The 17,194-nt window shown below is 48.6% G+C and overlaps 1 protein-coding gene across 2 annotated transcripts in view; it reads right to left on the bottom strand.

The window, feature by feature from the left end:
- Nucleotides 1-17,194, bottom strand: part of LOC130367884 (A-kinase anchor protein 8-like) — a 92,988-nt gene that overhangs the window by 31,957 nt on the left and 43,837 nt on the right. For both annotated transcript variants that reach the window (XM_056570843.1, XM_056570842.1), the window contains exons 9-12: nt 16,129-16,234; nt 13,055-13,185; nt 11,927-12,022; nt 6,145-6,276 (exon numbers count right to left, since the gene is read on the bottom strand). In XM_056570843.1, the coding sequence (XP_056426818.1) occupies nt 6,145-6,276; nt 11,927-12,022; nt 13,055-13,185; nt 16,129-16,234 (465 nt within the window). The remainder of the gene's footprint in view (nt 1-6,144; nt 6,277-11,926; nt 12,023-13,054; nt 13,186-16,128; nt 16,235-17,194) is intronic.

The raw sequence follows: 17,194 nt of genomic DNA, 5'->3' as shown, positions 1-17,194 counted from the left end.
GACTACGTCGGCGTACCACGAACTTCGGGGGCCAATCTGGAGCTACCAGAATGGCGGGGACGTCCTCTGCCTTGAGCTTCCTCAGCAACCTGGGAAGGAGCGGAAGAGGAGGGAACAGATAGGGTAGGGCAAACCCCGCCCAAGGAATCACTAGGGCGTCCACGGCCAGAGCCTGAGGGTCTCGGGACTTGGACACAAAAGGAAGGATCTTCCGATTGTGCCAGGACGCGAAGAGGTCCACGTCCAGAATGCCCCAGAGGTTGCAGAGCTGCGCGAAGACCTCCGGATGTAGAGACCACTTGCCGGGGTCGGGTGAGGACCGACTGAGGAAGTCCGCTTCCCAGTTGAGCACCCCCGGAATGTGAATCGCCGAAATGGCCGGAACCTTGCTCTCCGCCCAGGTGAGAATCTTGGTCACCTCGGCCATGGCTGCCGAGCTGCGAGCTGTCGATTTATGTACGCCACGGCTGTGGCGTTGTCCGACTGGACGTGGACAGGAAGGGACTGAAGATGGGACTCCCAATGAAGACGACAAAAGAAGAATCTCCCGTAATTCTAATATGTTTATCGGAAGAAGGGTCTCCTGGGGAGACCAGAGTCCCTGAACCGTCCAATCCCTGAACATGCCGCCCCAGCCCGACAGGCTGGCATCCATTGTAACTACCTGCCAGTGAAGGGGAAGAAATGACTGCCCTTGGAGAAGAAGGGGGGGGAGCGGAGTCACCAGAGCAGAGACTGACTGACCCTGCGAGGGAGAACAATCTGACGATCGAGGGACAGAGGAGACCTGTTCCATCGGGAAAGAATCACCAGTTGAAGGGGGCGGTAATGAAACTGGGCAAAGGGTACGGCCTCCATAGTTGCCACCATCCGACCCAGGACTTCCATACAAGTGCGGATGGAGACTGATACCCGGGACCGAAGGGAGCGGACCCCCGACCGGAGCGCCAGACGTTTGTCCGGCGGAAGACAAATCCGGGCAGAGGCCGTGTCGAATTGAAGTTCCAGGAAGGTTAGAGACTGGGTAGGGCAGAGGACTGACTTGTCCCGGTTGACCATCCACCCGAAGCGATCCAGAGTGTGGAGAGTGACGTCCAGATTCTCCAGAGTCTGGGCTCTGGTTGGAGCCTTGATGAGAAGGTGGTCCAGATAGGGTATCACCGAGATTCCCCTCGACCGTAACAGGCCCATCACTGGCGCAAGGATCTTTGTAAAGACCTGAGGAGCCGTGGCTAGACCGAAGGGGAGAGCTACAAATTGAATGTGCCCCTTCGGAACCGCAAAGCGGAGGTACCGATGATGGCCTGGGAATATTGGCACATGGAGGTAGGCATCCTTGATGTCCACTGATGAAAGGAACTCCCCTTGTTCCAGGGACGCCACCACCGAATGGAAAGATTCCATTCGGAAGTGGCGGATGAGAAGGTGATTATTGAGACGCTTGCGGTCCAAAATTGGACTCTCAGAACCGTCCTTCTTGGGAACCACAAAAAGATTTATATAGAAACCCCGAAACCGTTCCCCTGGAGGAACGGAACAATAACCCCCTGAAGAAGCAGAAACTGGAGAGCCGCTCAAAATTGCTTCGCCAGGAGGAGGAGACCGGGGGTCCCGGGAGCAAAAAAAGCGATCCCTCGGAAGGGAGACGAATTCAATCTGGTAACCGTTTGACACCACATCCCTGACACAAGAGTCCTGAATGTGAGAGGTCCAAATGTCTCGAAAAAACAAGAGACGACCTCCCACCCGAGAAGAAACCGCGGAAGTGGGCTTGCGGTTGCCTTATTTGGGTGCAAAGCGGCCGGACCGGTTGGAGTCCGACTTCCAAGACGGGCGTGGCCGGAACGAGGGAGCCTTCCTGTCCCGCGAGGGCGCCTGCCCGGACCCTTTGCTGGAGCCAGAGGACCAAAAGGAAAAGGGCTTCCTTTGGGAAGTAGGGCGAGCCGTATTTTGAGGTAACAAGGAACTCTTACCTCCCGTTGCCTCAGAGATAATTTCATCAAGGCATTTGCCAAAAAGACGGTCGCCCGTAAAGGGAAGCTCGGCGAGAGACCTTTTGGAAGCGGCATCTGCAATTGAGTCCGGGTGGTCCCCTGAGTCAGATGCCGGCTCGGAAGCCTCGTCCACCAGTTCACCAGGGGAATGAGAATGAGTAGAGGCAGTCCTGGAGGGGGGGCGAGCCTGACCGAGTACGCGGCTCTGGCGTGGCAGAGCGGCGACTCCGAGAACGTCCTCTAGAGGAATGTCCTCTAGAGGAACGACGTTTGTGCCTAGATGACCGGGGGGGGGGGGGGGGGGGAGGCGGGACCCACGAGGGGAACGCTCACGTCTATCTGAAGACTCAATGGAAGAGTCAGACGAGGCACCCCTAGGACGCTTGTGAGAGCGTGAAGTATGTGGAGACGAGGAATGGGCCCTTCCAGAGGTCCTGCGCAGGGAACACCCCTTCAAGTCGGACACCACTTCCCGGGAGGAGTCAGCCACCGAACGGGAGACTTTGGTCAAGTCAGCCATATACTGGGACAGGGAAGAAACCCAGGCTGGTGGAGCGGCTGAACCCACCGGGACCGAAGGGACATCAGGGGGTAACAGGGGGTCTGGGGAAGCAGTGGATCAGGCAGTGCAAGTGGGCTCAGCAGAGCCAGACATCTTGGTATTACAGTGCTTACAGAGATAGTAAGTCAGGGAGGTTCCAGGTTTCTGTTTAGAGGAAGGAACAGCTCTGGATATGGACATAATGTAGAAAGAAAAAAGGAGATAGGAATTTTCTCACCCTAGTCTGTGTCCCCTGTCAGCTGCAGAGAGGGGAACTCACTCTGAGCAGTTAGAAAGAGAGAACAGGCCAGCAAATTGGAAGAGAGGGGCGTGCCTGAAGCAAGGCACTCACTAACTGACCCCTTCTAACTGAAAATCACGCCCACGGCGCTGATTGGAGGCTGCTTCGCGCCTCTGAGAGCTCCTAGCCCTGTGGGCGGAGCTATAGACGGCCGTAAAGAACTGTCATTGCGCCCGCTCCTTGTCCCGAGTGCACCTGACGGCCGTTTATGCGCCCGGGGGAAGAGAGCGGGCAGACAAAGAGCCGGCAGAGACTGCCAGAGAAAGAGAAAGTAAGGCTAGCCGGCGCTATCAGCCGCATATAAGGCGTTACCGACAAAACGAAAGTAAACAGGCGCTGAGAGCGTCCGGCCCAATACAGCACTGCGGCTGACAGCTGCATATAAGGCGCTGACATGGTAGCACAAGCACACACGCATAAGGGAAGTGCACCAAGCACACACACACATAAATGTAGTGCCCCATAAAAAATGCCCCCTCAGGTGCCACTGCTCCCCCAGAATAAAGTACAGCCCTTGCATAGGCTAGCCCATAAAGTGTAGGTGGGCCAAAACAGGGGGTCTCCAGAGGTTGAGAGGGGGGGGGGGGGGAGTACTTACCTCAGTCAGAAGAACTTATCGAAAGGAGTCTTCAGTGAAGTCTTCAGTCAGATTTAGTTACCTGCATCACGCCTGGCTGCTATGCGTGAGCAAGGCGAGCAGGTAAATAGGGGGACCCGGACCCATGAGGTACCACCCAAGCGCTGACCGTTGGCAAGGGGGGGGGGGTTGGGGTTAACAGTCCCCACCTGAAAACAATAGAAAAGGAATAAAAAACCAACACGTCCCTAACTAGGCAAACAAAAAACAGAAGACCTGGTCTGGAGCAAACCAGACCATGTCCACCTCCTTTAGACACTAAGCTTAAACTGATTAGCTCAGAGCTTGAAGGTGGGTATATCCTGCTGGGAGGAGCCAACTGTTTTTGTTGCCATAGTGTCACACACCTCCTAGAGACAGCAGCATACACCCACAGTCTGTGTCCCCTAATGGAGCCGATAGAGAAACATGAATTTTAGCCTTTAAGTCACCCTTTGGTCTGGCTAAAACTAATCATTGTATATTGACATTTTCTCAGGGACTTGTTGATTTACAGATAGTCTGAGGAAAGACAATACCTACTGAAACTTCTCGGGCATCTCAAATAAATGGCCAGATACAGATAAATAGAATGCAAATATGCAACTCATTGTAAGCGCACACACACACACACACACACACACACACACACGTATCCAGGTGTACAGAACAGACAACTCATTGTGTACAGACAATGAGTTTTTAACTCTCCAGGAACTTCCTTGAAGACTTGTCATTGTTTGGTAAAGAACTTAATAAACCATTGTTTTTGACCCTTAGTTTCTTTACATGTTCCTTAGAAGAGATATACCTTTTCAATGAATGGCATGAATACACATTTCTAGAATTTCTAGAGATGGACTTTCAATGAACTCCTCTTTAGGCCTTCTGAAAATAGGGACAAAATGGGGGCTCATTGCCATGTTATATTAAAGAGTACCTATTATCAACTAAACTTTCCCTAATCCCCCTCCCCATCTGTCCCCATCTCTAACTCTATCTATCCCTAGCATTTATTTGAATTAAAAACCACTTAGAATTACCTTTTTATGTTCATCTTCGGTAGCTCAGAGGAGCATGAGAAAAGAGGAAGTGGGCGGGGCCCGGCAGGCACGACGTCATCCGAGGCCTCGCCGGGCGGCTTCCGCCCTTCTTCCTCTATGCTGTATGCATATATACATAACATATATGGCGGAAAATCTTGCAGAGCAGTGCTTAACTGACTCTCAGCCAGCAGGCGCTGACTTTCCTTGTCAGCACTGCTGGCCGGCAGAGTCAGGAGCGCGCCCTGCAGTGATGAGCACATAGCGCTCGCTCCCGCCCGTCTAATTGACAGGCGGGGATCTGCGCTGAGTATGAGATTTCGGACTCGGCCCCCAGGCCGGCGTGAGTCCGAAATCACTAAAAAAAAAATTAAAAAATAAATAAAATAGGACTCCTAGGGAGACCCCTAGTGGACAAAAGTTTAATCACAAAAAACACATAAAAGCATACATTTTTTAATAGAACCCAATTAGAAAATTAATCTAGAGATATTGAACTATAAAATATAAAAAGTTTTTTTGATGAGAGGTACTCTTTAAAAATAGTGATTCATAATTGGGGTTTATTAGCACGACAGGGGTGACCCCTGGTGCATGCGCTAGAAGCTCATAGTAGAATGAGGAGGAGGAGTAGAAGAGGTGGGAGCGCTGTGCCGAGAGAGCGCTCTAATTGAATAATGAGTAGAGTTCAAGCCAGTCATAGAAGGCTGGAGCCAAGACAGAACTATGTGGCGTGCCACACTCCCGCAACCGCAGAGAGGACTGTCCCCAAAGTTATTGAAATTAACGTAATTGACAGTAAGGAATTGGCGGACAATAATGCGGCAAGTGCAGGAGAGCTAAGTGCTGGGCAGACACGCCCCGAGACAGAAGTACTGCCAGAGTGGCGGTGCTGAAGCTGTGCGAACTAAGGAAAGACAGGCAATTACTCCTCCAAGGGCTGCCTCAGTGATAAAGCACCACACCAGTCCCTGTATAGACAATGCAACCTCCCACAGGAGACCTGTAGAGAAACCTGGCCCCCAAAGAATAAAGATCACCAGAAGAAAGAAGGGAGATAGGGAGGGAAATACTCACCCGACTGCCAATACTCCCCTAAAGTTGTCTTCAACCAGCGTGTCACCTGCATCATGCCATGCTGCGCCATCAAGACGAGCAGGGACTGTGGGGGGGGGGGGGGGGGGGGACCTGGACCCTAGGTACAACCCCTGGAGCTGGCAGTTGGCGAGAAGGGGGTTAACAGCACATACTCTATGTACTGTGCCCCTTCATCGCAAAAGGGGGAACAGGTAGCGGCACGCTCCTGAGCCCCCACCTGAAAACGGAAAATAAAAGGAGGGAAATTTTTATTTAACTAAACATCCCTAACTAAAAAATAAGAAAAAGACCAAGTCTGCAGAACTCCAGACCTGTGTCTGCCTCCTACTGACACTCAGCTAAAACTGATCAGCTCAGAGCCAGTAGGCGGGGTATATCCTGCCAGGAGGGGCAGACTTTCTTTTTATGTTGCCTAGTGTCAGCAAGATATACCCACAATTACTGTGTTCCCCAAAGGAGCCGACCGAGAAAACAACATTAACCTAAGAATAAGTACATTAGTGAAATGCTTTAACTTGCGTAAATAATTTTATTATGTGTGTAGACTATACCTGTAAATCATCCTCCTCCTCCTCTCCTTCAGAGTCAGAGAGTGTAATGCATGCCATCTCCTCCGAATCTTTGCCTTCTGGTGCTAAATTGCTTGTGATGTTCTCATCATAACATATGAAGGGGTTTTCACCCTAAAAAAGCAAAGATAAAATTACAGGAAATTATTTCTGGCTTCTACATTTAGGAGTCAATTTTGGTGAGCTGTAAAGACACAAACAGGAGGTCAATTAGGACATCTGGACGTACAAATGTCTAAGACCATATGTACTAGAGAAGTGCGGTCGTCTTTACTAATATCAGCAGGTAAACATTTCACTGTTCCCCTCTATAAGGGTCTATTCACACAGCATCATTTCCACATGCAGAATTCCGCTGTAAATGAAAGCCCAATAGACTTCTATGGGATTCCGCACTCCCATTCACACTTTTCATTATGAGAGACATAATGGAAAAAAAAAAAAATCCATAAAATCACATTGTCTGATTTTTAAAGAATTAGCTAATTATGGTGGTAAATAAGTATTTGGTCAATAACAAAAGTTCATCTCAATGCTTTGTTATATACCCTTTGTTGGCAATGACAGAGGTCAAACATTTTCTTTAAGTCTTCATAAGGTTTTCACACACTGTTGCTGGTATTTTGGCTAATTCCTCCATGCAGATCTCCTCTAGTGAAGTGATGTTTTGGGGCTATCGCTGGGCAACACAGACTTTCAACTCCCTCCAAAGGTTTTCTATGGGGTTGAGATCTGGAGACTGGCTAGGCCACTCCACGACCTTGAAATGCTTCTTACAAAGCCACTCTGGGCAGTGTTTGGGATCATTGTCATGCTGAAAGACCAAGCCACGTTTCATCTTCAATGCCCTTGCTGATAGGAGGTTTTCACTCAAAATCTCACAATACATGGTCCCATTCATTCTTTCCTTTACACTGATCAGTCGTGCTGGTCCCATAGCAGAAAAACAGCCACAAAGCATGATGTTTCCACCCCCATGCTTCACAGTAGGTATGGTGTTCTTTGGATGCATTCTTTCTCCCCCAAAGACGACAAGTTGAGTTTTTACCAAAAAGTTCTACTTTAGTGTCATCTGACCATATGACATTCTCCCAATACTCTTCTGGATCATCCAAATGTGCTCTAGCAAACTTCAGACTGACCCGGACATGTACTGGCTTAAGCAGGGGGACATGTCTGGCACTGTATGATTTGAGTCCCTGGCAGCGTAGTGTGATACTGATGGTAGCCTTTGTTACTTTGGTCCCAGCTCTCTGCAGGTCATTTACTAGGTCCTCCCCGTGTGGTTCTGGGATTTTTGCTCACAGTTCTTGTGATCATTTTGACACCATGGGGTAAGATCTTGCATGGAGCCCCAGATCGAGCGAGATTATCAGTGGTCTTGTAGGTCTTCAATTTTCTAATAATTGTTCCCACAATTGATTTCTTCACAACAAATTGCTTGCTTACAGCAGATAAAGTCTTCCCATCCTGGTGCAGGTCTACAATTTTGTTTCTGGTGTCCTTCAACAGCTATTTGGTCTTGGTCATAGTGGAGTTTGGAGGGTGACTGAGGTTGTGGAAGTGCGGTCACTAAAGTTGATGAACAGATCTTCCGCAGCACTGCCGCGGGATCCTATCATCCATAACGGCCAACGGAGGTCCCCTCACCTGCCTCCGCCGCCTTCCTCGGGGGCTTTTTGAATTTCTTTGTCTTGTCCACAGTGCTCTCTGCTGACACCAGATGCCCGTATCAGGAACTATCCAGAGCAGCATAGGTTTGCTATGGGGATATTCTCCTGTTCTCGACAGTTCCCGATACGGGCATCAGGTGTCAACAGAGAGCACTGTGGACAAGACAAAAAGGAGATTTTTTTGTACTCACCGTAAAATCTCTCTCGTAGCTTTCATTGGGGGGACACCGAACTGATGGGTATATGCTCTTGCCACTAGGAAAAAGAAAAGTCGGCTCCTCCCTGACAGGATATACCCGCCCTCCTGCAGTGAGGTAACCAGTTTTGTCACAAAGCAGTAGGAGAAACCAACGAGCAATTACGTCCGAAGGACCCCGAAAGGAATCCCGGAGAACCCAAGAAACAGAACGCAGAAGAAATGGGTGGGTGCGGTGTCCCCCAATGAAAGCTACGAGAGAGATTTTACATCACCAAGACTCAAGGAATCGGAAAACCGCCTGCAAAGAAGGTACACCGCAGCGTCGAAGGACAGAGTTCCAACAAGGGGACCAACAGTGATAGATCACAATCGTCCGGTAGACCAGAGCAGCCTTAAGAAGGTCCCGACAGAACTGGAATGGAGGGAGAATCAATGAGGACCTAGTTGGGACTCCCAGGGTCTGGGCATAGGAAGGCGTACTCCAGAACTGTGGTGTCAATGCAGTACGACCGACACAGACCAAAGGAAGAAGGACACGCCCCCACTAGGGAGAGTACTAGGCTGTGAAATGGACTGAAGTACACAAGCCTAGGTAGGAAAACCCTGAGAAATGCACTTCAGCAAAAATAAAATAGGCCCCTCAGAGGAGGGAAAACAAGGGTGGTCGGACGACAACTTAAAAAAAACAGACCCACGACGAACACCCAGGTCCAAGTCAAGACAGGGTGAACGAAACCCCCAGGCTCCAGCGGCAGCCCTCGCCGCATGGAGGAGCCACCTTGCGACCCAAGAAGGATCAGAAACCCCGCCCACTGAAGCTGGGCAACAAATACAAGACGTGCTGAGGGCCATTCCAAACAGTGACCAGTAGGCACCTGAGGCTCTCCGAACAGGGACCCGTGAAGGAACACCCGGAGGAACATGGAGGGGCTGAAACCGACAGACGCCCCCGCAGGCCCCATGTCAGAGCAGGGGTGCACACCCGCCACAGAACCGCTGGAACGAACCAAGCCAAAGGAAGGAGAGCTCTACTCCGACAAATCGGTCCCAGCATATGTGGGAACACAGACCTGGGGACCTCACGAAAAAACAGTGACGTAGCAAGACTGCAGACACTGAGAAAACACAGACCTCCAAGGGGCCAGCAGAAAGGGTGAACTGCCCCAGCCGACCAACAGTGCAACTCAAGAAGGAAAACAGAGCGATGTTACTGTTGCCGCAAGAAGAAAAAAGGTCCCCAGAACCCAAATGTACACACTGCGCGGGACCGCACCTGGAAGAGAGACACCAAACAACAGCTGCCATAGCAACTGAATGGGGAAGGTGACCAGGTGGATTAGAACTAGGGATCGACCGATATCGCTTTTTTAGGGCCGATACCGATAATCGGTGGAGGTTAGGGGCGATAGCCGATAACTTATACCGAAATTCTGGTATAAGTTATCGGCTATTTATTCCCCCGCGACACCGCTGCAGATCATTGATTTAAAGCGGGCGCTTTAAATCAATGCACTGCAGTGGCTTTTGCGGTGCCAAAGGCCGCCGCCACCCGCTTCTCTCCCCCTACCTGTCAGGGTGGTCCGGGCCATCCATCCTTCCTGTAGTGTCCGGCGGCATTCCGGGTTGAGGGTGAACCGGTCCGGGCTGTACTTCTTCTCCGGGGGTCCTCTATTCCACTGCGGGCAGGCTCCGGCCTAGTAACGCGGCATAGACGCCGCTGCGCAGTGACGCCCGTGCGCAGCGACGCACCTGACGTCACGGCGTAGCGGCGTCTATGCAGCGTACTAGGCCGGAGCCTGCCCGCAGTGGAGAAGAGGACCCCCGGAGAAGAAGTACAGCCCGGACCGGTTCACCCTCCACCCGGAATGCCGCCGGACACTACACAAAGGATGGATGGCCCGGACCACCCCCATTACGGGTAAGTTGAATTTTTTTTTATTGACTCGGAGGGTGGGGGAGGGGCCCGACCGGTATAGCGGTATGGGCAAAAATCCATACCGTGGGAGAAAAAAATATAACGGTATTCGGTTCATACCGGTATACCGCCCAGCACTACGGTGAGGGGTGCGACGCGGTGCGGGGCATTATCGGTAATTGCCGATACCGATAATGCCCAAAATCGTGATCAGCCGATAATATCGGCCGTACCGATAAACGGTCGATCCCTAATTAGAACACCAAGCGGACAGTCTAGCCACGTGGCAAGGAAACCGTGGCCATGTAGGGTCCCGCAAACGGAAACACACAGTGGAGAGAGAGAGATATCAGCCTTTAGACAGTAGTAGGCATACAGAGAGGGACCTGGCCAAGGAGGTAACCCCATAACCAGTAGCGAGGAACTAGAATCCCGGGTGCAGATACATCAGCACTTTAGTGTATGACAGGTGGTGTAGGCAACCATGCAGACCACTGTCTGGCCTACTGGCATGGACGCACAGGAGACAGCCATGCGTCCCATCTGTACCTTGTCCAGTAGCAAGAGACTAGAACTCCAGATGCGGACACCGCAGCCGGAGTGGGCCAGAGATGAGTAGTCGTATTCCCCTCACACCCACTGGAGGGAGCCGCTGCAGGTGCCGGCGGCTGCCCTCAGTACAGAAAAAACACAGCCCCCATATATAAAGACACCAACAAAAGACCAAGACCCCTTTCTTTTGAGGAGAGGAGAGGGAGGGGGGGGGAATACATACTCACCTGCAGACGCCAGCTTCTTATACTCACCTCAGGCGTATTCAACCAGCTTATGGCCACGCTGCGTCATACAAGGCTACAGATAGCGGTGCGAGCAGGGGCAGTGGTGAACCCGGACCCAGGGTATAACCTCCAAGCGCTGGCCATTGGCGGGAAGGGGTTGACATCCATCAATGTCCCGTGCCCCTTAGCCGCATATGGGGAAACAGGCAGCGCCATGCTCCTGTCGGCCCACCTGAAAAGGAAATAAAAGGAGTAAAGAAATCTAACTAAACAGCCCTAACTAGAAAATAATAAAAAGACCAGGTCTGCAGCTCCAGACGTGTGTCTACCTCCTAAGTGACACTAGAAAAAACTGGTTACCTAACTGCAGGAGGGCGGGTATATTCTGCCAGGGAGGAGCCAACTTTTCTTTTTCCTAGTGTTAGCGCCTCCTAGTGGCAAGAGCATATATCCATCAGTTCGGTGTCCCCCAATGAAGAGCGACCGAGAAAAAGAAATTAACAAAGAAAATAACTTCCTCTGTAGCGTATAGCTGCTGGAAGGTAATGGAAGGGTAAAGATTTTTTAAAAGAATTCATTACAAATCTAACTTTCTTGCACCAGTTGATTTAAAAAAAAAAAAAAAAATTTGCACAGGAGTACCCCTTTAAGGTCCTTAAGGTGTTAAAGAAGTTACAGGTCTGTGAGAACCAGAAATCTTGCTTGTTTGTAGGTGACCAAATACTTATTTCCCACCATAATTTGTAAATATATTCTTTAAAAAAAAATTTAAAAAAAAAAATCAGAAAATGTGATTTTATGGATTTTTTTCCTCTCATAGTTGAGGTATACCTATGATGAAAATTACAGGCCTCATCTTTTTAAGTGGGAGAACTTGCACAATTGGTGGCTGACTAGATACTTTTTTGCCCCACTGTATGTATACACACACACACTGCATAGAATGGAAACCTATGGGCATCTGTTATGCTGTGCATGCATATCCGATGGAAAACGTCATAACACAGTCTGAAAACAACCTTAGGTCTGGACAGGTATTAGGCCTCTTCATGTATACAAGAAGGTTTCCATTCACGACGGCAAGCAGAGCTCTTAAAATTGGTGTGGGGAATTAATAGAGCATATTTAAATGTGACCATTTGATTATCCAGGAATACATCTTTAGGGATATTATATAGAGAACCAGTAACATTTATACTTTTCTGAACTGCTCCAGTCTTTGCTTATTACGCTTGTCTCTCAGAACACTCATCACGGTTTTAAACGCTCTCTTTTTAGCATATAATGTCATGTCCTAGAAAGACAGAAGGAAGACAAGTCAGCGAGTATTCAATAAACGGTTTGTCGGCACTAAAAGTTTCACATACAATTATGGGCACGTTCAATTCATAATACAGTGACCCCCCGGCCTACGATTGCCCCGACATACGATCATTTCAACATGCGATGGCCTCTCGGAGGCCATCGCATGTTGAAGGCAGCATTAACTTACAATGCTTTTGTATGTCGGGGCCTTCGCATAAACGGCTATCTGGCAGCGCAGACTGCTTCAGTTGCCACCGGATAGCCGTTTATGGTGCCCCGTGTGGTCCGCTGACGATCACTTACCTGTCCTCGGGGCTCCGGCGCGTCCTCTTCGGGATCCCCTGCATAGTCGGCGCTCTCCATCGTCGTCATCACGTCGCTGCGCACGCCGTCCCGTCATCCAATAGGAGCGGCGTGCGTAACGACGTGATGGCGGCGGCGACGAAGCAGAGGCCTTACCGGAGCGTCGGGGACACCCCGGGGACGTGGCGACAGCAAGTGACGGCGATATCCAGGGCAGCGGTGACGGTCGGGAGCAGCGGGGACAGGTGAGTACAACTTCCTCTAACAATGGTCTTCAACCTGCGGACCTCCAGATGTTGCAAAACTACAACACCCAGCATGCCCGGACAGCCAAAGCAGGTTGTAGACCACTGTCCGATACTTTACATTGCACGGATCCCTCAACATGCGTTGGTTTCAACAAACGATGGTCCATTTGGAACGGATTACCATCGTATGTTGAGGGACCACTGTAGTTCTTTACAGAGCTCCAGATCACATGCTTCCCTTCACACAACTGTCACCACTAGGGGGAGCTCATTACATACTGATTTATATACAGTAATTCCCAACAAACTAAGTGACAGTTTCCTCTCATGGCTTCTAAATTTAATGCCACATTAATGGCAGCCCTGTACGTCCAGTCGTTGACTACAAGTAAATCCTGGGTTTACTGGGCCAATACCTATCCATGTGTAGCCTAAACACATATACCCCCAGTGTTCTACTTAGGACTCACCTTGCTGTTATTTCTGTGTGAGGGAGATTTAATATGCTCCTGTAGGGTTAACGAATGCATAGGGAGAAATACATCACATGCATCACAATGAGCGAGGTCAACTTTCTTCACAAAACTGTCCATGCCCAGTCCTGCAAGAACAAACAAAATTGGGTAATTAACTCCTAAATGGCCAGGACAATTGTGATCAGAAAGATGCCACCTGATCATGTAGTCTGCCCTTATATATTATTTCTGATCAACGTAGGTTTATTAGAGTTTATTTTTTTGTGCAAAAAGTTGGACTTAATGTAGTTTGTTTTTTATAGTATACATCTAGAGATGAGCGAACTTACAGTAAATTCGATTCGTCACAAACTTCTCAGCTCGGCAGTTTATGACTTTTCCTGCATAAATTAGTTCAGCTTTGAGGTGCTCCGGTGGGCTGGAAAAAGTGTATACAGTCCTAGGAAAGATTCTCCTAGGACTGTATCCACATTTTCCAGCCCACCAGAGCACCTGAAAGCTGAATTAATTTATGCAGGAAAAGTAATCAACTGCCAAGCCGAGAAGTTCGTGACGAATGGAATTTACTGTAAGTTCGCTCATCTCTATATACATCCATCATGATAAATGATCCTATAGATTTATTATACAGATTTGTACAGGGGATTTTTTTCATTTTAATGTTTGTCATAATGATATAATGATCCCAAATAGGGTGCCTCCTGCTGTTGCTGGTTGCAATCTTCCATTGTTCCCCCCATACTCAAATCTCCCTAACCAGGGTGCATCCAGCTGTTGCAAAACTACAACTCCCAGCATGCCCCGACAGCCAACGGCTGTCCAGGCATGCTGGGAGTTGTAGTTTTGAAACAGTTGGAGGCACACCAGTTGGAAAACACTGATGTATGTACTTACATGCATTAGCCTGTGAATATCCTAAGCATGTCACAACAATATTAGCCATTCAATGGACCCCAGGTTGACTGCCCATGCTAGTCTGAATGGGCTCCTAGGAGAGCCTCCAGACACGAGACTAGATGCCACAGCGCCCCCACAGGATCCTCAGAATCTATGTCTTCGACCGCAACACCACTCAGAAAACATAGGTCAGTTACCAATAAAAATCCTTATATAAGCAGGGATGTGGAATTCCTATCGCCCGACGCCCGGGACAAGCAGTTTTGGGCGCCGGGCAGGTGAATTTGTCCAGCCCTTAGCCCGGCTTCGGGCAAGCAGGGCCGGACCTGACAAGTGCGGCGGCGATCTGCAGTCTGTATGGAGTGGGCTGCCGACTCCTGCCAACTCAATACTCTGCAGCCTGTGTCCTCCGAAGCAGAGCAGGGGAGATGAGAAGCTGTGTATGTCTTCTCTCCCCTGCTCTGCAGACGTGTCGGGGGAGATGAGGGGGCGTGGCTTATTTCTCCCCGCGCAGACCTGCGTCCTCTGCCTTCGCTCCCCGCATGTCTGCACGGGGAGATGCTTGCGGCGCTCACAGGGGAGTATGGAGCGGGCTCGGAATTCCTGCCTGCTCCATACTCTGCAGCCCCCCGCTGTTCTCAGTAGCCGGGGGCCACCGCTAATAGCCAGCATGCGGCGATCGCCGCGGCTGGCTATTAACCCTTTAGATCGCCGCTGTCACAGCGGCGTCTAAAAGGGACATGTGAATGCTCCCTGGTGGGCTAGTGGGGTGGATGCCCCCCCCCCCCCCCGCAGCACGATCGCAAGGGGGCGATCCACTATAGAGGTAGCCGGAGGGCTTACCTCTGTTCCCTGCTGTACGGCTCTGTCATTGATAGATCCTGGCTGGACTAGGCTCTATCAATGGATCACAGAGCACACAGATTAATAGAGTTCAATAGAACTCTATTAATCTGTCTGAGGAATCTAATGATTCCTCCTATAAGTGTAATAAAGTGTAAAAAAAAGTTTTAATAAAAGTTTGAAAGACACACATTAACCTAGTGGTCTTCAAACTGTGCCCCTCCAGATGTTACAAAACTACAATTCCCAGCATGCCAGGACAGCCGTTGGCTGTCCGGGCATGCTGGGAGTTGTAGTTTAGCAACATCTGGTGGGCCACAGTTTAAAGACCGCTGCATTAACCCCTTCCATGTTAAAAGTTCAAATCACCCCCTTTTCCTATATAAAAACATGCAAACATAATAAAAATAAACATATTTGGTATCGCTTCGTGCGTAATTGTACAACCTATTAAAACATAACATTATATATCCCCGTACGGTAAATGTAAAAAAATACCAAACCACAGATTTGCCATTTTTATAATATCCCAGAAAAAAAACAGATTATGGCGCAAAAAATGAGCCCTCATACAGCCTGGTATGCGGAAAATAATAAAGCTACAGGGGTTAAAAAATGGCAATTAAAAAAAATTAGAAAAAGTTCAGAATTAGTAAAACATGACGTAAACGATACAAATCTGGTATTGCTGTAATCAGGCGGCCTAAAGTGTAAAACTAACATGTTACCTCAACCACAAGGTAAATGACGCAGAAAAGAAAAACCACCAAATCTGCAAAATTATCTTTTACTATTTCAATTTCACTTCCCTTAATATATATATATATTATATATATATATATATATTTTGGTTCAGAGAATATGTTATTGAAAAATTAAAAAGGTATCATCATAGTAGGTAGTTATGGCTATTATAGGGCGAGGAGGAAAAAATTAGAGCGTAAAAGCGAAAATTGGCCCGGACAAGTGGATCGTCATAAGGGACAAGTAGATTTTACTCCATTTTAGTCCCGTGGACAAGTAGTTTTTTTTATAAAATTTCCACACCCCTGATAAGGTCACAGACCTTACATACTGCCGGGGGGGGGACAGCAAGAGAAGCAATCGGGAAGATCAATCCAAAATGGTGCATAGGGAATGTAGAGCAGTTGATCACGGCAACCAGATAGCTTTATTTTTAAGCCAGCTACAAAAAAAAATTACATAGCATGTGATTGGTTGCTATAGTCAACAACCTCAGTTGTACACCATCTGCTACAAAATTTCTCCAAGTTCATTGGAGGAGTGGTGGTGGGGGGTCTCCAGGACATAAGAAGATTTGTCACTACCTAGGGTGAGGTCCTGACTCTGATGTATTTGGAGGATTTTGTCGTTGAGGTCTTCAACCTGTTTGCGATGATACTTTGCCTTCTTATAGTCGTTCTCCACATACGCCTGGAACAAAGATGCAAAGAGATGTTAGAGGAAAAGGGCCTGGAAAACCTAAATAAATAAAGCTGAAAGAATAAACAGAGTAAAGTTCTGCTGCTTTTTAATAGATATTTGTACATCAATTCTTCACCAATCTCAAGGTCCCAGTTTGCTCTTAAATGGAAACATTCTTGGGTAAACAGAGCAAAAATGTCTACAGACCTGATACTTACAGCTGAGGGTTTGTTATACTTCACTCCTCAACAATGAAATTACAAGACCAAGAAGGAAGCTAAGATCTGCAAGTGATCTTATTTCCAAGCACCTACAGTATCTCCCATAAGTGAGTCCACCCCTCACATTATATATACAGTATCTCCCATAAGCGAGTCCACCCCTCACATTATATATACAGTAACTCCCATAAGTGAGTCCACCCCTCACATTATATACAGTATCTCCCATAAGTGAGCCCACCCCTCACATTATATATACAGTATCTCCCATAAGTGAGCCCACCCCTCACATTATATATACAGTAACTCCCATAAGTGACTCCACCCCTCACATTATATACAGTATCTCCCATAAGTGAGCCCACCCCTCACATTATATACAGTATCTCCCATAAGTGAGTCCACCCCCTCACATTATATATACAGTACCTCCCATATGCGAGTCCACCCCTCCCATTATATACAGTATCTCCCATAAGTGAGTCCACCCCTCACATTATATATACAGTATATCCCATAAGTGACTCCACCCCTCACATTATATATACAGTATCTCCCATAAGTGAGTCCACCCCCTCACATTATATATACAGTACCTCCCATAAGCGAGTCCACCCCTCCCATTATATACAGTATCTCCCATAAGTGAGTCCACCCCTCACATTATATACAGTATCTCCCATAAGTGAGTCCAGCCCTCACATTATATATACACAGTATCTTCCATAAGTGAGTCCACCCCTCCCAT

Source organism: Hyla sarda, chromosome 4 (assembly GCF_029499605.1).
Source record: "Hyla sarda isolate aHylSar1 chromosome 4, aHylSar1.hap1, whole genome shotgun sequence".
NCBI classification, from domain to species: domain Eukaryota; kingdom Metazoa; phylum Chordata; class Amphibia; order Anura; family Hylidae; genus Hyla; species Hyla sarda.
The sequence above is the reverse complement of the archived record's forward strand: the minus strand, read 5'-3'. Positions and strand labels throughout refer to the sequence as shown.